The sequence below is a fragment of the Puma concolor genome, chromosome A1 (assembly GCF_028749965.1).
Source record: "Puma concolor isolate L17-30 chromosome A1, mPumCon1.1.hap2, whole genome shotgun sequence".
NCBI lineage: Eukaryota > Metazoa > Chordata > Mammalia > Carnivora > Felidae > Puma > Puma concolor.
Window position 1 is genome coordinate 167,953,211 of NC_141667.1, and position 27,964 is coordinate 167,981,174.

The 27,964-nt window shown below is 40.3% G+C and overlaps 1 protein-coding gene across 2 annotated transcripts; it reads right to left on the reverse strand.

Annotated features, from left to right (window-relative positions):
- Positions 1–7,982: 7,982 nt before the first annotated feature.
- LOC112861672 (methyltransferase-like protein 21E) lies at positions 7,983–27,848 on the reverse strand. 2 transcript variants are annotated; one of them, XM_086708455.1, is made up of 5 exons: positions 27,548–27,848; positions 25,440–25,519; positions 14,212–14,375; positions 12,956–13,073; positions 7,983–8,704 (listed from the first exon to the last, which is right to left on the reverse strand). In XM_086708455.1, the coding sequence occupies exons 2-5, from the start codon at positions 25,507–25,509 to the stop codon at positions 8,265–8,267; spliced, it is 792 nt and encodes a 263-aa protein (XP_086564581.1). In that variant the 5' UTR covers positions 25,510–25,519; positions 27,548–27,848; the 3' UTR covers positions 7,983–8,264. The 2 variants fall into 2 exon arrangements, with proteins under 2 accessions (XP_086564581.1, XP_086564580.1); XM_086708454.1 differs by having other exon boundaries at positions 26,469–27,848.
- Between the last annotated feature and the right edge of the window lie 116 nt (positions 27,849–27,964).

Genomic DNA, 27,964 nt, shown 5'->3' on the forward strand with positions numbered 1-27,964 from the left:
CCATGGCAGCACCCGCTGAACCACATGGGCTTACATCCGGCCACCTGTCCAGACCCCTGGCCAGTGTTTGAGGCTCAGTCAGCAACATCAACCCCCCAGAACCAAGGTGCCTGTCATCGGATGAACCTCAGGCCATTTCCACTGAGACCAGCACTTTGCCGTGGAGATGCTGGTGAACGTCCAGTCTCCCTGTCAGAGTCCCTTTGCCCTCTTGTTTGGCTTCAAAAGCCTACACTGCCTGAGTCAAGGCTGCCCTCACCTTGAAAGATTGCTGAAAGGCGGTTTCTGGGAACCGGCATGCTCACATCACCCTGGGGCTTACCTCTGTGCTGAGGCAGTGAGCGTCAGCACCTAGTAACAGGCTTGTAAACACTAGCATCACTGACAGATCGGATGAGGTTTTAAAGTTCAGCCCCGCCCCCTTGGCCTTTTCTGCTGAGGAGTCACCTGAGGCCATCCAACACCCCTCCACTTCCTTCCCCCTGGGTTGTCTTTCAATAAAAGAACAGCTTGGCTTCCACCTCCATACCACCTTATACATGGGGTCTTTCTTTACCCCCACACTGGCTATTTGAAGATCACTACGTATCTTTAACTAATCCAGTATTTGTCCAATGTTCCATGCAAAGAAAAAGTTAAGTATTTGCTGGGTATATACACACATTTCTAAAATCATACTCTTCATGGCACATTGTGAAAGGGCGTTCATCTCAGTAGTGTTCCACTACAGCTAATTTGTGCTCAGGAGGCAAATAAAGACAATATTCAGTAAATTAGATTGCTCAGAATTAGCTAGAATAAAATTCAAATTCAGGATGTTCTTGCAGGGCTCAGAGGGGAAAAGGGACATGAAGCACGAGCTTTGGTGCCACAAGGACCGGTTTCCCATCTCAGTCTACCCACAGGTGTAACCTTGGAGAAGCTGCTTACTGCCACTGAGCCTCGGTTTCTCCATACGTAAACTGGGCTAATGCCTCTAGGGTATTAAAAGGTATTCAGTGAGATGCCCTATGTAAAATATCTAAAATAGAGTGCAAAACAGTGAGTATTTCACAAATGGACTTATTTCAGCAAAGGGCAACAGAAGCCACAATTTTTTCCAGGGAGTAGTTCAAATGGGTCACTGTTGGCTGTCTGAAAAGCTTCCCACGTGATGTTCCTTCTGTCCAGAATGCATCCCCTCTCCCCTCTCCATCTCCAGCTATACGGGTCACTTATCCAGCAAGCCCTCATTGACTCCCTGGTTGGATGTTAGGTTCTCTCCTACCAGAACTGTCTGTTCCCCACCCCACTCCCCCAGGCACTGATCTCCCTGTCTGCCTGTTCACATGGAACTTTAGGTCTCTGGGAGGAGTGGCCCATCTACACTGTTCACTGTGTCTACAGCCCCTGCTTGGCATATTGTGAGTTTTCAACAAATATTGAATTAATGAATGAATGAATGACAGCCATCAGATGGCTTCCTGGAAGAGAAAGAATAAACTCCAAAGGAAGTAAAAGGTAGTTGTATTAGTTGTCTTCTTGTAATTGCCTTTAACCCTCCTTGAGTTCTTCCAAAAATATGAAATCTGTTCCTAGTACCTGTAGCTCTTTGCTCTCTCCACTCCGAGAATGCTGCCCGTTCTTATTATATAAATTTATTACAACTGTATAATTATTATACCTAATTATAATCTTATAATTATTCCTCAATTCCTCCTTTTAATACATAATTATGAAATGCGTTTATCATGTTTGACATCTAATTCTTAAATTGAATACCTATTAATCACAGAGATCCTAAGGAAGGAGGAAATCCTTGGTTTAAAAACTGTTAATAATTTACTAGATGCAAAGTGTACTTTTACCTCTGAACACCAGGTAGGTAGAAAACATTACTCATGTTTTTTAATCTAAGAATTTCTTACATTTTTATGGCCTGTTGTTTGGGCTTATTTATGATGGTTTGTGACAAAGAGACAACCTTTGCCATCATGATTTATACTCTTCCAACAAAGGAAACACAGAAAGAGATAAGAAACCCAAATTAAATCATGGCACTAGATAAGAAAACCCAAATCATGACAGTAAAAAAAAAAAAAAAAAAAAAAAAAAAAAAACCACAACAGTGAAGGTAAGGGGCTGACTCATAAAACAAAGAAGAGTATAGCTATATAGGCCGTGGACAATGAAAATATGAAAATTTTCAAACCCTAAACTACAAAATGCAGCATTTACCAAATAACTAGTTTTCAGAAGCCTTGTGTCCTATATTTGTGGCATTATGAAATAACAGCTGGCTATTAAGATATTTGTTAAGGGACTGTTTTAATCTTATTTGGCCGTGCTTCTGCTTGGAAAACCAGACAAAATGCTTTGGTATGGTAAAGCGTTAGTGGTGGCAGGAGACAGCCAGTATCTTTTCAAATTGTTTTTTCTTAATGTCATTTATCACAAAATTTGACCTGGACATCTGTTTTCATGTTTAATGATGCTTTTAAATTCCTTGATGTTTGAGCGCCAGTTCTAAAACTTGATTGGAGTTCATGTCAAGACAACAGCCTTAGAAACGAGGAAACTGGGAGAGCTGAGAGGTAAAAATCGTCCTGTGAGCTGTCCCGATGAAAGCACAGCTCATGACAGAGGCCAAAGGTCATTTGGGAGGAACGGACATCGGTGGTGTTATGTGTGCCCAGCAGTCTAAACCCTACACAGCTACACACAGTCTGAGGACACACCAGTGTCCAGCCGGGGAACTTTTCATAAAGGAACTAATAGGACAACACAACTAACCGGTGCTAACTAAGGCCCCAACTGCCCCGTTAATACAGCCACGTAAGAATACAGAGCAGTGTCTTCCATTTTGTCTGGCACCTGGAAGTAGAGCAGACACTGAAACTGGGCTTGCAGGTAAGTATTCTGGACTGAATTTCACATCACAAACTCAAAAATACCAAAACCCGGATGTGGAAACCATTTGTGAACAATTTCCAGGCTCCAGAAAGAAGACCTAAAGAACTGGATCCACACACACACTCACAAGCGTCTATGGTTTTTAAATCTTGCTTTGCCTATATCCCCCTGCACTGCGTGAAATTATTTATCTGTTCCAGGCCCAATCTTCTTTCTTATTTTTGCCTTATAATTTGATGGAGGAAAAAAATGCACATATTTGACAATTATTTTCGTCCACATGCAGACTTCATTGAAAACTAAGTTTCAATGAAGGAGGAGGCACAGGTTATTAATTTTCTTCTAAGCGTATCAATAAACCCTTCTGATCTACTTAAGGTTGACTTTAAATCTTTTATTTCTAGAGGAAACAGGTTGGCTCAGTTGGTTAAGCGACCGACTTTGGCTCAGGTCATGATCTCATGGTTCATGAGTTAGAGCCCCGCATCAGGCTCTGTGCTGACAGCTCAGAGCCCGGAGCCTGCTTCAGATTCTATGTCTCCCTCTCTCTTTACCCTTCCCCTGCTCACGTTTTCTCTCTCTCTCTCTCTCTCTCAAAAATAAATAAACATTAAAAAAAACATTTTTTTAATCTTTTATTTCTGAAGCCCAAGGTTCCCAGTTTGCTTTCAATGTTAGTACATGTAAATCTTTTCTTGTATGAAAATCCTACCCAGTGGATATGTTTTACTTCCAAAGGATATTCAGAAATGATTTACCTGCCCATACACCAATGGTACTGTTTAAAACAAGTTGGAGGGGTGCCTGTGTGGCTCAGTTGGTTGGGCATCGGACTTCAGCTCAGGTCATGATCTCACAGCTTATGGGTTTGAGCCCTGCATCAGGCTCTGTGCCGACAGCTCGGAGCCAGGAGCCTGCTTCAGATTCTGTGTCTCCCTCTCTCTGCTCCTCCCCTGCTCGCCCTGTATCTCTCTCTCTCAAAAAATAAATGAACGTTAAAAAAATAAAATAAAAATTTTTAAATAAAAAAATAAAACAACTAAAACAAGTTGGAAACGGTCTCTGCCCACAAAGACCAGGCACTTACAGAGAACTTCATGCTCCTGGAACCCAAGGATTTTAAAAAATTAAATTAAAATAAATTAAAATAAAATAAAATAAAATAAAATAAAATAAAATAAAATAAAATAAAATAAAATAAAATAAAATAAAATAACATAACATAACATAACATAACATAACATAAAATAAAATAAAATAAAATAAAGGAACATTCTGTTATGTTTCCTTTCCTGTTTTTTCCACAATAATGAATTTATACCATTGGCTCCAAATCTGTTCAGAAGTTACCCAATACCACAAATCTTTATCCCAAAAAAAGAATATAAATATGGAATAGAAACCAATTTTTTTTTAATTCTAGTTGACAAAAATTGGCACAAGTGAAATAGGACATATCAGTAAATTCTAAAATAGAAGATTTTTGTATAGTATGTAGTTTCCTAAAGTCAATTGATACTGGCTGGGGCACAGCAATTTTTTGTCTTTACCTGTGTGTAACATGTAAATTTTTCTTAATTTTTTTAATGTCTATTTATTTTTGAGAGAGAGACAGAGACAGAGTGTGAGCGGGGGAGGGGCAGAGAGAGAGGGAGACACAGACTCCAAAGCAAGCTCCAGGTTCTGAGCTGTCAGCACAGAGCCTGACGTGGGGCTTGAACTCATGAATGGAGAGATCTATGACCTAAGCCGAAGTCAAAAACCCAACCGACTGAGCCCCCCAGGTGCCCCTGTAAATTTTAAGCTGCAGAGAATCGCTAGCAAGTTGGTACGTCTGCTGTGAAGCAACAACTATTCTATGATAACCCTCTATTAAAACCTTGACAGTGTGTTTATTCTATTAGAAATCTGGAAAGTCACTGCAAGAATTGGACTAGGTTTTCAGTAGCATAGTTTAACTTGTCAAAAAAAAAGCACACACACACACACACACACACACACACAGAAAAAGTGGAGTAAAGGCAAAATTCATAAACTACCTTGGACTAAAGTTAACAAATCAACTCCTAGCCATAAAATAAACTTGTAAGATAGAAAAGACTTCCTCAAATGACATCTTTTGAAATCAAATTATTATGAAACTGAATCTAGACAAGTGTGGAGAACCTAAAGCAAAAAGATAAAAGTAGACAGGCACACAGTGTGCGTGGGTGGGTGTTAAAATTTGCAAGTGAATGCTATAAACAGAATAAAACAATGGCTATGGAACGTTGCATTTGACAGACTGACACTTAGGAAAAGAAGAACCATATGGCTGGCTTGGTCCTAACTCGGTCTTGGAAAAGAAGGACACTTTATCTATTCTACCTAAAAATAGCTGGGTAACGATAGTCAAACATTTAGCAGAGGAGCCATTGTATTCACGTGTTAGCCCTGGATTCCTGCCACCACAGCTAAAACCGTCCTAGAAGCTCGCGAGTCAGCTGTGAGGAGATTTGGAACTCCGCTGACCCGTTTGAAACTGCTGTGGTTTCAAGAGTCAACAGATACTATCATAACTTGTGGGTGAGGGGCACAAGCTCAAATAAATCCCAAACACACCTATGTGTGCTCCTCATGTTGGCCAGCCTCGGGGCTCCATCCCTGCCTTCTTCTCTTTCCTCTTGCTCCATGAACGAGCTTTACAAACCATCTCTAAGCTGAGGACTCTAACATTACATCGAATAGCTGGGCTCAAACACTTTAGAATCACCTTTGACTCCTTGGCACGGAGGGAATGTCTGTTGGCTCCGGCTTCCAAATGCTTCTACAAATGACCACTTCTCACCACCTCTAGGGCTCATTCCTGCTGCGGGCTCCGCCCTCTTGGTTACCTGGACGGCTGCCACAACCTCCTAACCGGTCCCTTGGCCACTTCACAGTATTCTCCAAACGGCAGCCAGCGTGGTCCTCACCCGGACTAATGCTGTCTCCCTCTACTGCAATCATCCATTGATTCTCCACTTCACTGGAAAAAAGCCCAAGTGCTTTCAGTGGCCCTAGAGGCAGTGGTGCACACTGTGATGATGTGTTTCCCAAGTCCCCTTCCGGAAAACTTCTTACCTGGCTGCTCGAAGTGCTGCAGTAGACGGACCTCAGCTGTCAGCATCCTTGGGGATGCCGAAGGGTCACCTCACACGAGGTCACAGAGCCTTCCCAGGGCAGCGTGCATCCAGTGACTGAGTGATGTGGAGTCATCAAGGCCCAACACGGCCATTCAGGCCATTCTCAGTTCAGGGCCCCATGGGGCCAGGCCTGCACTGCAGCTCGACCTTCTGTCCCACCCCTTTCCACAAATCTAGATACCAACAAGCACCCCCTGATCAAGAACTGGTGAACAAGACACCACCTCAGAGTCTGCTTCTGAAGAAGCCAGCCTGCAGTGATGATCAGACATGACCTGGCCCCCTCAGCCCCTCTGACTAACCAGCGTCCCCCCTCGCCCTGCTCCAAAGCACACTGGCCTTCGCTGTTTCTGCTCAAGGACTGGCACGCTCCTGTCTTAAGGTCCTGGCCTGGCTGCCCCTTCTGCGTAGAACACACTTCCCTGGATATATGCACCGCTTCTTCCCTCACCTCCTTCCTGCTTTGCTTAAATGTCACCTTCCAAATGCACCTGCACAAACCACCCAGTTAAGGCAAGAAACAAAGAAAAATATAAGGAAGGGCGGTTCTCATTCTCCTAATGTCTTTGCTTACCTTTCTGGGGACTGATCCCATTTTGAAGAGATGACTTCACCCATTTACAAAGGAGCTTGAAAATTGCTGTTCTAAATACATAAAAGCAGTGCAGTTGTGAAGAACACAGGCCCTAGGGACACCTGGGTGACTCAGTCGGTTAAGCGTCTAGACTCTTGACTTCGGCTCAGATCATGATCTCACAGCTTGTGAGATCGACCCCCCTGTCAGTCTCTGTGCTGACAGTGCAGAGTCTGCTTGGGATTCTCTCTCTCCCTCTCTCTCTACCCCTCCCCTGCTCATGTACGCATGCTCACTCACTCTCTCTCACTCTCTGTCTCAAAATAAATAAATAAACTTAAAGAACACAGGCCCTCTTCTCAGACAAGCTGGGTCTGAGGCCCACCCTCTGGAGCTGTGTGCTTGGGGCAGGTGACCACCCTCACAGCTCCAGCAAGGCTGCATGTGAGGCAGGGATAATGATAGTCCCTAGACTTCCTAGAAAAGTTGTGAGGATCACACAACTTTATGTAGTAATGGACTGTGAAACCAGAAAAGACCACATAAATGTCAGGAGTCCCTGGGAGACAGCCCTATGGGCTGCACAGCCAAAAACCCACTGGGAGTACATCAGCCTCCTTCTTACACATCAGGACCCTAGGAAGTCCTTCTGTCAGCTCTGCTGGCCCCTGAGTGGCTGACAACTTCAAGCAAAGCACAGGGCTGGGCTTAGGAGAAGTACCAGCCTGAGGAACATCACAAAAGTGATAACCATAAACCAATGGAATCTGAACCACTGGTACAGAATCCTCGTTTTTTACCCTCCTTGCACTGACTTTAATTACATCGGTCTTTGTTCTAATCTCTAAGGTCTGTGTGAAGAAAATCACGTAGGATTTCAGGTATCCAGGTCTATATATGTGCATCAGAAAAGCTTTAAACTTTAAAACCAACCCTGTATCTGGTGATTTGAGTTTAGGAGCCCAAATCTTTTCATGTGTATTTTCAACCCAAAGTTTTTATATTTATTTCTCTCTCTGTGATACAACATAACTGTACATGGCTTGAAAATTAAACAATTACTTCTCCAAAATCTCAACTGTGTTAATGCTGGCCTCCAGTCATTTTTCATTTACTAGAATGAAATGTCCTTGCCTGTAACCTCAGCTCCACATGCATGATTGATTTCAGAGGTTGTGCTTGAGGCCTACCCTGCCAAGGAGAGACCATCGACCACCTATAAGGTGGCACTAAGGAAAACCACAAAATTAATCTCCTAGTTACCATTATATTATGTATCTGCCTTTTCAGATTTACTTGCAGATCCCATTGTAATCCATTTCTTTATTTCTAAAGAATCAGATAAGCTCATGTCTAAAGCAATAGCAATGCTCATTTTAGAGATATTAAAAATTATCCTACAATTACACATTAAAAACAATAGTACCATTTAATAAAATGATAATAATAATAAATGGTGCTATTGAGGGATAAGAAAAGTCGACTGTGTCCTAACCAATGACCACACGGTACGGCTTAGCCATCTTCTAGACTCAGGTGCTATATGTGGGAAAATTCCTGTCTGGGGTGAGGCAAGTGTATGAGGCAAGTGACTTGGGAAAGTCACTGCTACATCAGATCATCCAGGGTCTTCTTTAAAGGAACACTCTTCTGGAAACCACCTTTCCTTTCCTTGCACTCCTCCGGCTTTTCTTCACAGCTTTATACAACTTAATATTCAGGCTGGGGAAACTGGAAATCTCCTCCAGGTCAAATAACTCCTTAAATCTATCTACAAATTTATTTTCCTTCTCCAACCTGAATTTCATGACCCAGAGGATGACGGTAGTTTCTTTGCACAGATGGTCAAAGGTAACGAGGAGTTCTTCCAGGAAAGGATGAGCGTAGACAACATCAGCTGCCAGGATGTAGTCAAAATTGTTGGAAGATCTGGGGAAGTTCTCATCTAAAGCTACACCCCAGGAGAGTTCTTTAACCTGAGGCAAATGCTTACATTTCATTTTGGTGTTTCGGGAAATATTATATTGCAGGTTTCCAAGTAATTCAGGTAAATCTGTGGCAGTCACATGTGCACCTATGAAACAAAGAACAGTAGGAAAAGTAACCCTCGAGGGATAAGGTAAAGCAATCAGGTTTCAGGCCAACATGCATTAACAATTCTGCACAATCGCTAACCCCACGGAAAAGACTGGTCACTACACACAGGAAGGAAATCTCTTCAAAACAGATGCTAAAGTAGCCTTATACATCCCCTTAAAAAAAATTAGATTCCCATGGTACTTTTGCACTCCATTGCATTTTCTGTTCTCCTGGGGTTTTTGTTTTATTATTATTTCTTTTGTTATTTTCTATTTACTATACGCTAGGAGAAAAATAATCTAGAGAAAGGGAAAAGTCAAAGGATTTGGAAACTCCTGCATCAAAAACCATAAAATACCTAGGAATAAATCTAGCCAAAGAGATAAAAAATCTATACACTGAAAACTATAGAAAGCTTATGAAAGAAATTGAAGAAGACACAAAAAAATGGAAAAAAGATTCCATGCTCCTGGATAGGAAAAACAAATATTGATAAAATGTCAACACTACCCGAAGCAATCTACATATTCAATGCAATACGTATCAAAATAACACCAGCATTCCTCACAGAGCTAGAACAAATAATCCTAAAATTTGTATGGAACCAGAAAAGACCCCGAATAGCCAAGCAATCTTGAAAAAGAAAACCAAAGCTGGAAGCATCACAATCCCAGACTTCAAGTTGTATAACAAAGCTGTAATCATCAAGATAGTATGGTACTGGCACAAAAATAGGCACTCAGATCAATGGAACAGAATAGAAAACCCAGAAATGGACCCACAAGTGTATGGCCAACTAATCTTTGACAAAGCAGGAAAGAATATCCAATGGAATAAAGACAGTCTCTTCAGCAAGTGGTGCTGGGAAAACTGGATAGCGACATGCAGGATGAACCTGGGCCACTTTCTTACACCAGACACCAAAATAAACTCAAAATGGATGAAAGACCTCAATGTAAGACAATGTAAGGAAGCCATCAAAATCCTCAAGGAGAAAGCAGGCAAAAACTGCTTTGATCCTGGCCGTAGCAACTTCTTACTCAACACGTCTCCAGAGGCAAGGGAAACAAAAGCAAAAATGAAATATTGGGACCTCATCAAAATAAAAAATCTCTCACAGCCAAGGAAACAATCAGCAAAACTAAAAGGCAACCGACAGAATAGGAGAAGATATTTGCAAATGACATATCAGACAAAAGGTTAGGATCCAAAATCTATAAAGAACTTATCAAACTCAACACCCAAACAGTGAATAATCCAGTGAAGAAATGGTCAGAAGACATGAATAGACACTTCTCCAAAGAAGACATCCAGATGGCCAGCCGACACATGAAAAAATGCTCCACATCACTCATCCACAAGGAAATACAAATCAAAACCGCAATGAGATACCACCTCACACCTGTCAGAATGGCTAACATTAACAACTCAGGCAACAACATGTTGGCAAGGATGCAGAGAGAGAGGATCTCTTGCACTGCTGGTGGGAATGCAAGCTGGTGGAGCCACTCTGGAAAACAGTATGGAGGCTCCTCAAAAAATTAAAAATAGAACTACCCTACGACCCAGCAATTGCACTACTAGGCATTTATCCACGGGATACAGGTGTGCTGTTTCAAAGGGACACATGCACCCCCATGTTTATAGCAGCACTATCAACAATAGCCAAAGTATGGAAAGAGCCCAAATGTCCATTGTTGGATGAATGGATAAAGAAGATGTGGTATATATGTACAATGAAGTATTACTCATCAATCAAAAAGGATGAAATCTTGCCATTTGCAACTGTGTGGATGAAACTAGAGGGTATTAATGCAAACAAAATTAGAGAAAGACAAATATCATTTGGCTTCATTCATATGAAGAATTTAAGATACAAAACAGATGAACATAAGGGAAGGGAAGCAAAAATAATATAAAAACAGGGAGGGAGACAAAATATAAGAGACTCTTAAATATGGAGAATAAACAGAGGGTTGCCGGAGGGGTTGTGGGAGGAGGGATGGGCTAAATGCGTAAGGGACATTAAGGAATATACTCCTGAAATCATTGTTACACTATATGCTAACTAACTTGAATATAAATTTAAAAATAAATAAATTTAAAATAAAATAATAAAAATTAAAGAAAAAAGTATTTGGAACCCTCAATGGAAAAATCAGAAGTCACTGCTGAAATAGGTTATTTCAGTACATAGGTTATTTGCAGTGCATAGGTTATTTGCTAAAAGAATGCTGAGCCCAAGTCATGTGAACCGAAATGAGGGTATATTACATGGGCATTCTATCATTGAACAGGAGGCACTCAGGTGCAGAAAGAATTTTTAATGCAATTACATTGGAAATGTCATGACATCCATGTTTATGCCCAAGTTCTCAGCTTGACCACTTTACAAATATGAATCTTCCCATCAAAAGATGTTTAAAACCTAGCCCTGACACACACATAGTGTTCCTACAGCCAAGGACCACAGATGCAGGACAGAATACTCGTATGAAGAAGATGTGCACAGCCTCTGAGTGAAAAGCGAATAGTAGTGGTCATTTTCAGGAAGAAATTGGAAGAGGCAAAATTGTAAAAACCAATAACCAATAAAATTTGGCCCTTAAAGTAAAATTTGAGCAGTAGCAGAGACTGATTATAACGTGTAAATAAATCTAGGGACTGGCCAATTCCACGTCATCAGACAAGAAAAGACTGGTGTAAGAAATAAGAAAGCAGAACTGGGAGAGAAGTATAGCACAGCCCAGACCAGTTAAGAAACCACTCCTTACTCACGATGACAAGTTTCTCTGGCCATTGATTATGTTTTGTGGGAAATATGAAACATGCGTATCATTGGTAGAATCAGAGAAATATGAATTGTCACATTCTAGTGTGGGTGGGTCTATCATTTTCAACAAATCTCTTTAAAATCCCAAGATCAGGAAGGCCTCCTCCCACCACCACCCCCAACTGCCCAGAGTGAATATGAACTACCTGACTATGAAGATCTTTGTGTCTAGAGAGCAGAATACCATCTGTCTCCATCTTTTGTTATTTGTGTTGTTATACAAGTAGCCTAAAAGGACCAATTATTTTTAATGGAACAAAGACTTTCTGAAGCACAAATGTGCTCCTGATCAGGAAGCCTTTGGGTACAAATCCAGTAGTACCTCTCTGAGTACCCATACTAAATGGAATACTGACTTCAGAAAGCAGTATCTGAAGAAGCAATTTTAAAATATATATGGAAGACTTCAAGGGTCCTATATTTCCCCAGCATTTAGAAAATTGTAAATTGCTAAATTTTGAATTCCTCTCAAGATTGTAGACTGGCAGGTGTGCACTTCTAAAGATCAAGGAAACCAAGACAGACCTGGGGAGCACCCATCAGAGAAGGCAGCTAAACAGAGGCAATGCAACAGGTAACAACAAGAGAGGAAGTGAAGCAGGCTCAGGCATATGTAGAGACTGTCACACATTCCATGAGACAAAGGAACACTGGTAAGAGAAGAAGGGGTCCCAGAAAAAGAACAGAGATGAGCTGGGAAAAGAAATTCAAGGGGAAACACCTAAAATTAGAAGCAGACATGATTGATAATACTCCTTCTCTCTTCCAACAGGTGCTTTTTCACAAAAGCACAGGGCTCCAAAACCCAAAAGGAATATCTGGCTGCTCAGGAATGTTGAAACAGGGCTACCATTTAAACAAAGATGGCCAGAGCCAGCGCAAGACATCCCCCTGGGCCTTGTATCCCACATGACTCCCCTAGCAGCCAGGAGGCCTGAACACAGCTCCCAGTTACAATACACTCGTGACTTGGTTCTCCATGAGCAGAATTAATACAACTTCACAGTAAATTCTGAAAGAAACCAGTAAGGTGACTTTAAAATTGGCAGTGTTTCAGAATGCCTGGGTGACTCAGTCGCTTAAGTGTCTAGCTCTTGGTTTCAGCTCAGGTCATGATCTCGCGGTTTCGTGAGTTCGAGCCCCACATCAAACTCTGCGCTGACAGCGTAGAGCCTGCTTGAGATTCTCTCTCTCCCTCTCTGCCCCTCCCCACTCGCTGTCTCTGTCTCTGTCTCAAAACAAACAAACAAAAAAATAAATAAATAAAATTGGCAGTGTTTCTTGATGAAGCCCATTCAAACAATTAAGGAGCTAAAAATTAGCCTAGGTTATAGTAAACTAGACAGCAAAAGCAAGTAATTGCATCTGATCATGTAATTCTCTGACCCCATTCAATCAAGAGTCCTTACTTACCAAGTAAACTTGCCACGATGGAGACCAGCCCTGTTCCAGCTCCAATTTCAATCACATTTTTGTCAACCATATTATAGTGCTTTACATTTGTTTCCAGAAAATAGCATAGAACAAGGGCCTATGAAAGTTAAAAAAAAAAAAAAAAGTGCTCGGCAAGTAACAACAGAAACTGAAATTAAAGTCTATTAGATAAATACACCATATACACTAATACTATATGTATGTACATGTGTGAACATGTGTGTGTGTACGTACACATCACAACAGAGGTACATCCTCCAATAGGTTCAATATTTAGACTAGAAAAAGTCCTTGGGTACTGTTGGGGAGATAAGAGAAATGAAACTATGGAACTCAATTGTGTAGGTTTGATTATCTTTAAATTTTTTTTAATGTTTTTTCTTTTTATTTTTGAGAGAGAGACAGAGCAGAAGAAGGGGGCAGGTGGAGAGAGGGAGACACAGAATCTGAAGCAGGCTCCAGGCTCTGAGCTGTCAGCACAGAGCCCAACACGGGGCTCAAACTCATGAACTGCAAGATCATGACCTGAGCCTAAGTCAGATGCTCAACCAGCTGAGTCACCCAGATACCCCTGATTATCTTTAAAGACAGCAACTTCTGGGGTGCCTGGGTGGCTCAGTCAGTTGAATGACCAACTTCCGCTCAGGTCATGATCATGGCTCGTAGGTTCAAGGCCCGTTTCAGGCTGTGTGCTGACAGTGATGCCTGCTTGGGATTCTCTCTCTCTGCCCCTCCTCTACTCGTGCTCTCTCAAAAATAAATAAACATTTTTAAAAAATAAAATAAAACAAAGAAAGCAACTTCTAATAATAATAGTCATTTCAAAGAAGTGTGTGGGATTGGGGCAGACAGTGGTAGGGGGTGGTCTGTCCCCTTCATGGACAATTGGTAAAGGATTGGTGACATTTCAGAACACTCTGCATGTTGAGACTAATAGATTTCATTATGACTATTTAACTCAAATGGAGCCAGTTTTAATGGGAAATAAAAATGTTTGCTATTGTAAACTCCAATGGTCACAAAACACCGGCAGTGTAAACAGTGCTTGTTGTCAATCAACCCTTCAAGTCAAAAATAGAACTGATTGCTGGAAGTGTTTTCCCAAGTTTTAGTGCTGTTTGAGGTCATAAACGAGAACAATAGAACCTATTGTCTTTCTTCCAAATAGTACACAGTAATGACCAAAACTGGCTGAAAAATCATTGAAAGGTAGCAAATTCTATGTGAAATTATACCGATGGCCAAACAACAGCACCGTAAGAATCCATGGCTTCAGTAATTCGAATCTCATGACCAACAAAATGAAATCCCTCCCAGGAGGTGGTTGTTATTAAACTTGGAACAAAACATCTTGCCATGATCTCTGCAACCACTTTCTTGCTGTCATCATCTCTCTTCTCTGAAAGGAAAAGAAGAAGTTAATGGTTGTGGTTGTTGTGTTAGTAAAAACCAGGAAAAAGAACTGATGGAAATGTAGCATTTCTACTTATTCTAAGTTACTTTTGAATATTCATTGACCTTATCTGCAGTATAATAGCAAGGTGAACTATTTTAAAATAACTCATACTACAAGCTAACATTTCATATGTCCACAGCTTTCTGATTTTCACCAAAGTTGAAATCACCATTATTCATTTCTGCAAAGCCATGTGAAACAAACAATAATTGATATTTTTTAAAAAAGCAATGATTTTCAAAGGCTACCAATCTATTTATCTAAAACAAGAGAAAGATTGGCGATGAAACATAAGATCTTGACTATTCATATTGGCTACACAATGCAATTGCAGCTATTTCAAAAATGCATCATAGTATTCCCTTTATGACAAAAGATATTCAATATCACCCAACAATATACCCTTGTATTATTTTATTATTACTTATTTTAAGTACATTACTTTGGGGCAATTAACGGCATCTTAATATCCAGGACACTGCATAAGGTTCATAGGCAACATCACCAGTTACTGAGCACATTTTAAACATGCCAGACCATGTTAAATATATTATATATGTTACTTCATGTAATTTCTTTTATTTCATGTAATTTTTGCAACAGTTTTGTGAGGTAAGGCATTATTCTTTGTACTTTTACAGATAACAAAACTAAAATTCAGAGAGCTTTAATAACTTGACCAAGCTCACGCAACTTGTAAATGAAGGAGCTAAATTTGAATTCTTTTGGTGGCTCCAAAGCTCCATCTCTACTCCTAAAAAGCTATAATGTAACTTTTAAAAACTAGCCATCTCTAAGAAGTTAACAAATTAGTTACGGAGCAAGATACACACCTCTAAGTCTCTATTTCCTTATTTGTAAAACGTGACAGAAGAATCTACATCAAATAGTGTTGGGAGCTTTAAATAAGATGATTCATGTAAAGTGCTTAGCACCTTGACTGCTACCTAAAGCTTGATAAATTATTATCATTATTATAACTGTTATTGTACTTTGGTCATGAAACTAATAATAAAACAAGATCACCATGTAAACAAAAATACTGGATTGTGAGGTACCAGACAGAAAATTCTATACTTCCTCATAGAAGCAGAGAGTAGAACGGTGATTGCCAGGGGCAGGGCTAGGGGCAAGGGGGAGATAGTGGTCAAAGGGTACAAAGTTTCCTTTATGCAAGATGAATAGTTCTAGAGATCCAATGTAGAGCATGGTGACTACAGTTAATAATAATGAATACTTGAAATTTGCTAAGAGAGTAGATCTTAAGTGTTCTTATAAAAAGAAAAACAGTAACAACGTGAAGTGATGGATATGTTAATTAGCTTGTCATGTTCATTTCTATATATCTATACATATAGACATATATATCTATTTTTACATATATGTAATATATATACATATATATACATACATATATATAATATATATCTATACATATATATAATATATAAGGGTGTGTGTATGTATATATATGTGTGTATATATATATATATATATATATATATATATATATATATCTCAAAACATCAATCATACATCTTAAATGTATATAACCTCTATTTAATAGTCGATTATGCCTCAGTAAAGCTGGGGAATAAAAGAAAATTCCAGAGTTAAATAAAGAAGGGGTAACTCACCATGGTGGTGGTTACTAAGGGATGTCTTCACAAAGGAACTGTCTTAAGTTTAACCTTTGATCTATGATTTGCATTAACGGAGAAGCTATTTATTTCTTATACCAATCATTAAATTCCATTGACTTTTCAAGTCTTGTTTCTGTGCTTTTGAGTCTGGCTAGTCCTTCTGGCCACTTCCCCCACCTCAGCACTGAATCCGGGTCTAGTTCTCTTCAACATAGTTCTTAACAGGTAAAAGAAGAAGGAGGGGAGGGGAGGGGAGGGGAGGGAAGGAAGGGAGGGGAGGGGGAGGCGGGGAAGGAGAAGGGAGGGGGAGGGGGAGGGGAGGAGAAGGGAAGGGGAGGGGAGGAGGGGAGGGGAGGGGAAGGGAGGGGAGGGGAGGGGAGGGGAGGGAGGGAGGGGAGGGAGGGAGGGGAGGGAGGGAAGGAAGGAAGGAAGGAAGGAAGGAAGGAAGGAAGGAAGGAAGGAAGGAAGGAAGGAAGGAAGGAAGGAAGGAAGGAAGGAAGGAAGGAAGGAAGGAACATACAGACAGATATACATACAACAGTGGAGTCTTGCCTGATGAGAGTGCATCATGACCTGATGGGGATGATTAACTCACACCTCAGTCCTGAGATCCAAAAATAAGCAAGTAAATAAACAAATAACAAATACAAGTATTTCCAAAAAACTGGGGAGCAGTATAAAAACTTCTCATTCTGGTCTTCATAGAAAATAAGCTCCTGCTAGAAAATTTATTTCCCAAATCTCAAAAAGTTAAAAACTTTCACAGTTTCCAACATTGCAACTATTCAAAGTTTTAAAACAGATGCACCACTCAAAATTAAAATGTCATAGAATCCTAGAATGTCAAGATGGAAAACACCTCAGATACCTTCTAGCCGAACCTTACACCTAATTTGGGAACCTCATGTTCCTGTTGGGTGTAAACTACATAGTCAGCTTGTGCAACCTCTTTCAGCATTTCCAATGAAGATAAATGTGCTACTTCACGAGGTGCATTTAGGCAATGTGACTATTGAAAATTCTTCTCAATATTAAGCCAAAATCTGACACCAATTTTTGTGTCTATTATTCCTAAAAGTAAGCTTCATGATGAGCAAACTTCTATTTTTAAAATGTGTTCCAAAATTTTAGCAAAGGGGAAAATATGCAAATACATACATGGCCCCAGTGCCAGTCTTAAAAATTCTGGACTCAAGAGTATGTGAAAGCCTCAAGTGGCTTTCAAACTTCTCCATTGCACTGAGGCAAGAATAGAAGTGAGAGTCTTGAGTCCCTGAGTCCTAAAAGAAGATGTTATTGCCAGCTCTGTCCTCTTAGCTTCAGTAACATCATTCCCTAGTGTTCGGGGAGCAGAATGGAAGATGGAGGTAGATCAAGTTTGACATTGTTGAAAACTTTCTTCAGAGGCCACAGTCACAGGAAGGACTTCCTGTCAACATGATTTCCCGTCCTAAATTCTGTGATCCTTCAGTAGAGTCCTTCCAAGGATCCACACAGAACCAGGTATCACCCCCAAAACACTCTAACTTAACAGCACACTATAGGAAGGACCCAGTCTACACTCCAGTCTACAGCACCACAAACACTGACCCTTGGCAAAGATCTAGAAAAACTTAAGAAATGAAAAACCAATACTTTTAGTAAAAGCCACCCTTGTAATCAATTGCACTGCACTTTTTCAATGATGGCATGCATTCACATGCAAGAAGGACTCTAAGAACCAAATAATGTTGGTAATATGCTTTTCTTGAACTTTAACTTTCATCTCATTACATTCGCATGCCTTGCTAAAATGGGGTAGGGGAGGAGGCAGATTTGCTGTGGATGTTCTTTAGGGAAAAGCAGAGAACATTAATTGCTTCCCTGACCTTTAGCTGAATGTGCCTTCTTGGACCTCCTAGCATACTCTCTGTAAATGCAGTGCTTTCTGAGAAGTTACCCAAGGTATCAGGGATTAATAGATGTTAGAGTACACTAAATCCCAGGAGTGTCTCCTAAAGTTCCAATCTTTGATATAAAAACTTTGCCAGTGAATATTTACTGCTACAACCTGACATCTCTGACGTTGCACTTTCTTTTAAAGGTTAGTAGACCAGATTAGTGCTGCTGTCCTAACAAGAGTGCAATAGCAGGTGATTCCTGTTTTTTACAGTCTTTCTAAATAAACAAAACTAGTCATTTTTTTAAGAATGACTACATCTTTACCTTCATAAAGAAGTGAGATCTAAAAATATAGATGTGAATATATTATTATAATCAATTATTTACACTTTCCAAAATAAAGGATCTCCAAAGAGATTAATGAAACAATAGCCACTATTAATTGCTTATATACTTAAAAGAGTACAACTCTACCCATATGTGGTCATTCAAAATTAATTATATACCTAGGATGCCATGTATCATACAGAAAATATTGTCAGGTTGAATAAAATTTAATTGATAATGTTTTGTATTAATATTCTCTTCTACATTTAAATAATATACAAATACTATAGGCATTCCTTAAGAAGTAAGTCTCAGAAAAATTTAGTATAATTTATAACAGGAAACTACAATGTACCAAATTTGGCTCTTTAAAATAATTTGTCTAGATGTAATATGTAGGATTTTAAAAGTTGGGACACCTGGGTGGCTCAGTCAGTTAAGAGTCCGACTTCCACTCAGATCATGATCTCACTGTTCTTGAGTTCGAGCCCCATGTCAGGCTCTGTGCTGATAGCTCAGAGCCTGAAGCCTACTTTGGATTCTGTGTCTTCTTCTCTCTCTGCCCCTCCCCCGCTCATGCTCTGTCTCTCTGTTTATCAAAACTGAATAAATGTTAAAAAAAAAAAAAAGCAAATACACCCACCCACACACACGCAGTTATTTCTATCTTAAAACTTTGCTGTTTTTCAGCATAAACTTCTATTTCAAGACTTAAATAACAATTTTAACAGTAGTTATTTATTTAAATCAAAAGACATGTTTAATATTAAGTTTTAGCAATATCACCGCTTTGATGACAAGAGCCTCTGAACTGGAATCCAGTGGAAAGAGCTGCGTTAGTTATAAGGGCATTCTTACATGAACCTTGTAAAAAGGAGAAATCTATCCTCCAAACATAATATTCAAAGAATATGTTTTTTAAAATACATGCTGGGGCGCCTGGGTGGCGCAGTCGGTTAAGCGACCGACTTCAGCCAGGTCACGATCTCGCGGTCCGTGAGTTCGAGCCCCGCGTCGGGCTCTGGGCTGATGGCTCGGAGCCTGGAGCCTGCTTCAGATTCTGTGTCTCCCTCTCTCTCTGCCCCTCCCCCGTTCATGCTCTGTCTCTCTCTGTCCCAAAAATAAATAAACGTTGAAAAAAAAAAAATTTAAAAAAAAAAAAAAATAAAATACATGCTTATGTGGTGCCTGGGGTGGCTCAATCCATTGAGTGTCCAACTTCATCTCAGGTCATGATCTCACGGTTCGTGGGTTCGAGCCCTGAATCGGGCTGTGTGCTGACAGCTCAGAGCCTGGAGCCTGCTTCAGATTCTGTGTGTGTCTCTCTCTGCCCCTCCCCTCCTCTCTCAGGCGCTCACGCGCTCGCTCTCTCTCTCTCTCTCAAAAATAAACGTTTAAAAACAATTTTTAATAAAATAAAATGGATGCTTAGTTATTTGTTGAATATGGGAATTAATCTTAAGAAGATTAATGAATCAATAGATATTCTTTGGCCTTTAGTTAAGATTTGAAGAGAAATTTTTTCCAAAAAGTAGTATCGTTATCATACAATGGAATTCTAATTTATATTTCTGAAGAATATTTTTTCCACCCATAGTCTCCCCTTGTTACCTAGCACTTAGGCCCTGGGACAAGTAACTAAAACTGAGTCATGTTACACAAAATGTTGAATCTTTCCGATACGAAAAGCAGAAAGCTTCTGATTATCTTTACTTTTAGATAAAAGTTATCTACTATAATCTTAAGAGTATTATTAATGAATTTAACATTGAAACAAATATCAAAACAAATTATAAATAAAACATAATTAAGACAGCATTACAATGAACTATGTTGCTATTTTGGGCTTACCTATTTTTAATGCTCTTTGATACAAAAAAGTCTTAAGCACCATTTTCCTGCTATTAAAATCTTTGCTGACAGCGAATAAAATCTACCAGGTGCTCTTGTTCTCCTGAGAATTAAAGGTGTTTCAAGTATGAAGTGAAAATTAGCAGGATTCTGCTACATTATGATGATGCTTTTCTTAAGAGGAAAATTCACTTCAGAGACTGGATTGTAGTAAGCCTTCAAAAACAGGAGCTCTGTCTAGATTCTTCTCTTTTATACTTTTAAGGTCAATAACAACAGTAATAAATGGAAGGGTCAGATCACAGAAGTACACCCTCCCCCCCCAAAAAAAAAAATGTCTTTAATAGCTCTGACAGGTGAATTTAAGCTTCCATTTAAGGGTTGTCATGAAAACCCGTCAGCAAAATTTAAAGTAAAAACCCCTCTACTAAATGAAAGAGCCTTGTCATTCAACTGAATCTTCTATTCAAAGATGAATGTCATGTGCTTTTTAGAAATAGCTAGAGATTAAAAAAAAAAGATGTTAAAGATTTTATTTTCCAATTAGTAAATGGTCACAGGCTAACCTGAAAGAATTCTGGATGTCTCAGCAATGTCAAGGTCTTGGGCCTGATGTTAAAACTAATCCCCGAGATTTCACAAATATTTTTTGTCTGGAGTTCTGCTTAGTTTCAAGAATATACAGAGGCCGTCACTTTGATGCAGTGGATCAAATGAGGTTACATTTACAGAAGAAAGACAATTCGCCCTTTACTAGATGGCTCAGGAAGCAAATGGAAAGGAAAAAAAGAACCAAAATTAGTTGTACTCAAAGTTTGCTTGCTGGGATCCCCATGGGGACAGACACCTAAACAAATGTGAATGAAGTGTGACAAGCACAATAAAAAGTATTTCTAAAGTGCTCTGGGAAGCACCAGTAGTGGGCGAATCTGGAGAAGCTGTTCTCAAGGAGGAGGGAAGAGGTAGGTGGCCAGGCAGAGAAGGGAGGAAGCAAGGTCAAGGGAGAGGAAAGTTCCCGGGGAGTGGTCAAAAGCCCCCCAGAGTTGGTGTACAAGGTGCATGTTGGGGTGCTGTAGAAAATAAGTGGTTGCAGGGACAGGTTGGGGTTGGACTTGTGGGGACAAAGGGAACAAGTGTGTGCTTCTCAGGTGAGGAGCTGTGGCAGGAATTGACAGGAGCAAATTTAGCTCTGACAGCAGCAGTGAAGGCTAGGTGGAAGCTGATTAGTAGAACACAGTTGCAATGATCCTGGCAAGAGCCGCAAGAGTTGAACTAGGGCGACACTGGGTCCAGGAACCAAGCCTGCTTTCGCGAGCTGTAGAAGTTGTGGTAGATCCTCCCCTCGAGGGTAGCAATGGACATGCAAACGTGACACTCACCCTGGTGTTCTGAAGACGTCTGAGGCAGACTGTTATTTAAGAGTTATGTTTATTCAACACGTGGAGGATGTGTCAGTTTAGCAAATAGTTGTGCAGGCTGCTTATGAATGATTTCTCACATTAGTAATTATATGTGCGGTCGTACTCCCCCTACTACGTAAAATTTATCACCTCAGACTATAGTTTGATATGTCCCCTAAACAGCAATACAATTACTAAAACTTTCTTCTTTATATATTAAGGTAATGTGGCTTATAAAAGCCATTGATCCAACTCTGGAAAGATTTATAAAGAGGCTTGTGGAAGGTTTTCACCTGATATCCCTACAGAATACAGTATACTTGGTTCTGAAAAGAATCAACTGACTGGGGACCAGAAACAGATCATTCCTAATGAGCAAATTGTAAGTCCAGCCAATAGCCCCAGTTAGAGCTAATTCATTCATCCACTCATTTTACTGAGTACCTGGGCACTATGAATATAAAGATAGGGTAACACACACCTGTTATAATAGAGATCTAACTAGTTCACTCAAAAATAGAAAGAGAAAGCTCAGGAAAGCAGGACCTGAGCCCTGATGATTATGAGTCCTGGAGTCAAATGAGAGAGGGCAAGACGTCATGCAGAGAAAACAACATGTGCAAAGGCCCATTGGCAAAGACTCTTGACCAATTTTCCGGTTTAGGAAACTCTGAGAACTAAAATGTAGGATGAGTGGGGGCGGGGGGCGGGCGGGTTGCAGGAGATAAAATTCTTAGGTCATGCTAAGAAGTCTTGATTTTGTCCTATTGAAAAGAATGAGACACTGAGGAATTTTAAGCACAAGGCAAATGTGACAAGATTTGAATTTTTGAAAAGATCCTGCAGCTATAAAGAAAGATGTACAGAAGATAAGGAGGGGGAGCTGGCCTAGAGTAGGGGCAGCCAGGTGGAAGACAGCTATGACAGTCATGAGAAGAAATAATAAACACCTGAATCAAGGTGACTGATGCTGTCTGTGGGCATGAGGAGTCGGGAAACAGGAGTCGGTAAAATTGATGGGAGATAGTGATGAAGGCTATAAGGAAGGACCAGGCTGATTCCAGATTTCTGGGTAGCCAGGGAATGAAGTTGCCATAAACTGAGACAGAAAAGATAGGTTGGGTGGGGGTGTAAATCTGCAAAAGGCAAAAAAATCATGCAGATTATCCTGCAGTAGGACATGCTAGCCACAGAGCTGTGCTGTTCAGACTAAGGGAGCCTGCCGCCGGGACCATAGCTGCCTGAGAGCTCCCGCTGTGTCCCTCAGAAGCCATGTCTCCCCTTGGGGCTACCCGCTAAAGCCAGCCCGCTCCCGTTCCACAGATGACCCGTACCTAGTGGGTGCCTCGCTCCCTCTCCTCTTGAACACGTCAGACCTACACCATGATCTGATGGCTTCCCCCTGCCCACTTCTGTTCCTTCCTTCCTTATTCTCCACAAACACTTCCCTGCAACATTTAATCCCATTTTGGTATCTGCTCTAATCTGACACGGCAGTAACGCTGATTTGGGAGTCGTGCACAGAAATCACTGAGCCTTGGGTTAGGACTAACCTGTTCCAAGACTGCAGACCCTGAAGAGCTATTTTGTAACACATTGCTATGCAGGCTAACAGCTGGAGAGTGGCTGTTGAGAGGTAGGCAACATAAGATATTTTGAAAAGTTAATGTGGATGAGGTGTTACACGGCTTGGACTCTTGATGTAGCATTAGAAATCAGATAGAGGACGTTTTAGTATCTACCACAGTCCTAACTTTAATCCGTGTATAATTTAGGTGACATCCTAGAATTCTTGGACCTTCAGGACAGTGGCAAAATAGAAGAACTGGGCTATGGGTTTGCTCCATCTTTTCCAAGCACAAGACACTTAAGTTTAAGAGTGAGGACAGGGAAAGTCAATATCCTTTAGCACCCAAGAAGTGAGTGTTCCACTGGATAGTGGAAGTCTTTCCAACAAAATGCCATCTGATTCTCATGCCCCAGCAGCACACACTTACTCTGCCTGTGAACATATTTTTAAAGCTTTAATTGGCTCTGTAGATGATTATGGGGTGTGTTTTCTCATGTTATAAAATATTTTAATACTAGTTCTGTCTCAACCTTACCTTGAACCCCTTCCATTTCCTTTGTAACTTGCCAAATTATTGTATGCACAGTTGAAACCAAGTATTGTTACTAAAGATAATGATAATGACGAAATTTTATTCATAAACTGCACAGAAATCGCATCTTTATTCAAATCACCTAAATGGCTGGATTCTCCAAGTGATCATGACTTTAAATGTTTAGGTTTGCAAAAATCACTACAGTAAAACTGTTTGTGTAGAAGCCACATAGGCTGCCAACACTGGGCACCCACCCAGCTCTCTTGGCCTAAAGATATGCTCACCTAGGTAGAGGCCACCTGGTATGCCTAAAAAAGGAAAAATTTAAAAAGCAGGACTACATTTCATAGAAAACTTCCACAGTGTATAGACAAAGGAGAGAGAAGAAAGAAGCCAAGATAATTAAATTTGTATGACAAATGTTCTACAAAAACATAGTAGTCACTCCTCCAAGGCGGGAAGAGTATCTGTCTGCACTTTTATCTCAAGGCAATGGGGACAGTTGCATTACACAACCCATGAAAAGTCACTCTTGATACTTAAAATGATGTAAAAATCAATTTCAAATAACTACTATTGCAGCAGAATTCAAACTTAAATTCCTCTATCCTCAGAGATCAAATTGCATGATGTACTTTTCTCTAATTGATACATCAGAGGAACCATAAACACAAACTTAAAATGTTTTTCTATAAGTCTAAATCATCTTTCATGCAGGCATTTATAAAAACTTGCAGCCCTACCTAAAACTACTTTTATCTCTCCTCCTATCTAAAAAGAAATAACTTAGAAATCACAGTCATGTATTTAGTGTGTAGCACGTGAGGAAAAATTTATTCTACTTTTTCGTATTTAAAAAAGACTCCAAGGGGCGCCTGGGTGGCGCAGTCGGTTAAGCGTCCGACTTCAGCCAGGTCACGGTCTCGCGGTCCGTGAGTTCGAGCCCCGCGTTGGGCTCTGGGCAGATGGCTCGGAGCCTGGAGCCTGTTTCCGATTCTGTGTCTCCCTCTCTCTCTGCCCCTCCCCCATTCATGCTCTGTCTCTCTCTGTCCCAAAAATAAATAAATGTTGAAAAAAAAATTTTTTTTAAATAAAAAAATAAAAAATAAAAAAGACTCCAAGTACTTAGCAAGTCTATATATCTAATTTGTCTGTCAAAATTATCTATAACATATCATTAGGACCATAGGTACAGCAGTAGACATCACACATTATTATAGATTTTTTCAGGTTAGCAAATACAAGCCAAGATACAATATGCAATTGATAAGTCCTAGTTCTCTTTAAGACATTAGGGAACACTGGGGCACCTGGGTGGCTCAGTCAGTTAAGCGACTGACCCTTGATTTCAGCTTAGGTCATGATCTCATGGTTTGTGAGTTCGAGCCCTGAGTCGGGCTCCACACTGACAGTGCAGAGGCCGCTTGGATCCTCTCTCCCTGTCTCTCTACCCCTCCCTGCCTCTCTCTCTCAAAAATAAACTTTAAAAAAAAAAAAAAAAAAAGATGCTGGGGTGCCTGGATGGCTCAGTCAGTTAAGTATCCAACCCTTGATTTGGGGCCAGGTCATGATCTCATAGTCATGAGATCAAGCCCCGCATTGGGCTCCACACTGGGCGTGGAGCCTGCTTGGGATTCTCTCTCTCTCTTTCTCTCTCTCTCTCTCATAAATAAATAAATAAACTTAAAACAAAAAAGGCAAGACATTAGTAAATCCCACAAACGTAAGCACTTATATTCTATTAGTTGTTTGTCTTCTTAGAATTGGCTAAATTACATAAAGAAACATAAAATAATTTACCTTTTTGAGTTTCTGGATCCATTAAGTGATGAACTAATGGATGGCTATATATTGATGTTTTCTTGATCATTTCTTGAAAACTAGGCAAATAATATAATAAAATATCAAATGGTAATAATTCAAAAGTGTGTTAAGTGCTTTTATATTTACCTAATAAAGCTTAAGTAACATCAAATCTAGTATAGAAAATTCAATTAAAATTTCATATATTGATAAATCAGGATTTAAGATAGACCACCAAAACACAATCTATGCAATACAAATAAAAATTCGGACAGAGAAGAGTCAGAAGTTTTAGAAGCTACTGGAGAAAGAAAACATCCTTCACCAGGGACTACCTTAGCTATCACAAAAAAAGGCATCATCTTTATACTGACTGGTCAGATAGCAATCTTAACATTTAAGAGGTGATTAAAACATTGGGAGAAAATGGATTTTGTTCAGTGTAGTGAAAACCACAGTTTTCATCTGAAACAGCAGTAGATATAAAGTTCACTTGTTTCCATCACTGTATTAGTAGGAAGTACCCAGGTTCTAATAGCTCAACCACCAAATGGGCTTTTTAAGTAGCTTCTACTCTGAAGAACCAAATATGTTTAAAATTAATTATTCTGTGCCTGTCAAATAGAGCATATCCTGTGAACAAGCTGAAACAAGCTGTTATTCCAATTTAGGGAAGAAATGATTTGATGTTTTTCATCTCAGTTTTGGCTCCTATCATACGTAATCCCTGTAATACCATGGAGTTATACAGCACTCCGTTCTTCCGGGGATCCCCAATCACTTTTCACAGCCACCACATTTTTCTTTGCAGTATGCCTCAATAAGTTAGAAGACCAATTATTTTCCCTACAGTTGACAAAGAAAACAAAAAGTCAAATGACATCCCCGCGGTCGCTGGTGAAACAACAGCAACAGTGGCCACGCGTTCTGTCCCCGACTTCGTTCCTCTTCCACTAAAAGACGCAGTGTTTATTACACGTGTCTGCCTAAAGCTCAACATTTATTAAATGTGAAATCCAGACATACCTAAACGGGTGGGCTGAGTTTCTAGAAGTTTAAAAAGTATCATCCACAACTTTTGTTTTGCTGGAGAGACCACTGAGGGTGCATGAAAGGTGAGCCCAGAAGCACGCAGTTTGCTACTGTATACACTGGCAGCGAGTCCTTGTGGAAGGGATTAGAATCCTGACAGCTGCGGCTTTGGGAGCCTCTGGGTATACAGCAAGGAGCCTGGAATGCCTGTAAACAAGGGGGCTGAAGAACAGCAGGAACATTCCATGAGCGTGTCTCATGAATAGAGCTAGAGCCAGTAGGCGAATATAAACCACTCGGACAGGTCCGTGAAGACTATGTGAGCAAAGTGATCCATTTTTGAACCTCAATGCCAAGAGTTATGTAAGACTTCACAGCTGTACTGTCCTGTGACGCAAAGGCCGCGGACTGTTTAGGTCACCTGCCCGGGTGTGAACATCATTTTTAGAATCACACAACCATGCCAGAATGTTAGAGAATGTGCTCTGGGCACAGGCATCAAGTTTCAATTCCTTCCTGCTCAGACTAAATAGGAAGGCTAAGGGTGCATGTTCCCTGTGCACCTGCACATGTATACGCCTGGCTGCACTTCGGAGCACATATACATTTCCCCAGGCACTGAAAATGCCCTTAAAAAGAAGTTACTATAGGTAACAAAATAGAGCAATATTATTAAGGTAAACAAAACTAGTGGACTGTGGGTAGATCTTCTAAGAAATACATTATATACCATGATGTATACACAAAGTTGACTTGGGGTCATGTTAATATATTGGACAGGACTAGCAGTCTGGGAACCTAATTTTAATTAGTCCTGTCAATAATCTGCTTGTGATTTTAAGCATTTAGTTAATTTGTTCCTTGGTTCCCTCATCTATAAAACAGGGATGTAAAAGGTATGCAGTATTTGTGGGATGAAAAAATGGCAGGTAAAAAAAAATATTCCGCAAACTGCAAAATCCTAAACAATGAAAACTATTATTCATAGGTGGTTAATTCTAGGCAGAGGGCATTCTCTCTCTTTGGCTTTCTTTAAAACAAGAATAAAGAATCATTTGGTGAATAAAAATCACCTGTCTAGGGGCAACTGGGTGACTCAGTTAAGCGTTAGACTTCGGCTCAAGTCATGATCTTGTAGTACATGCGCTCAAGCCCCGCGTCCGGCTCTGTGCTGACAACTCACAGCCTGGAGCCTGCTTCGGATTCTGTGTCTCCCTCTCTCTCTGCTCCTCCCCCGCTCACGTTCGGTCTCTCTCTCAAAAATAAAGAAACATTAAAAAAAATTTTTTTTTTTAAACAGAACCTGCCTTTTTCAAGGGGTTGTTTAAAAGATCATGAGACCTCAGTGCTGGATTTCTTAAGAGGCAGAATCCCTAAATCGATCATTTAAAGTGACATGATAGGGGCGCCTGGGTGGCGCAGTCGGTTAAGCGTCTGACTTCAGCCAGGTCACGATCTCGCGGCCCGTGAGTTCAAGCCCCGCATCAGGC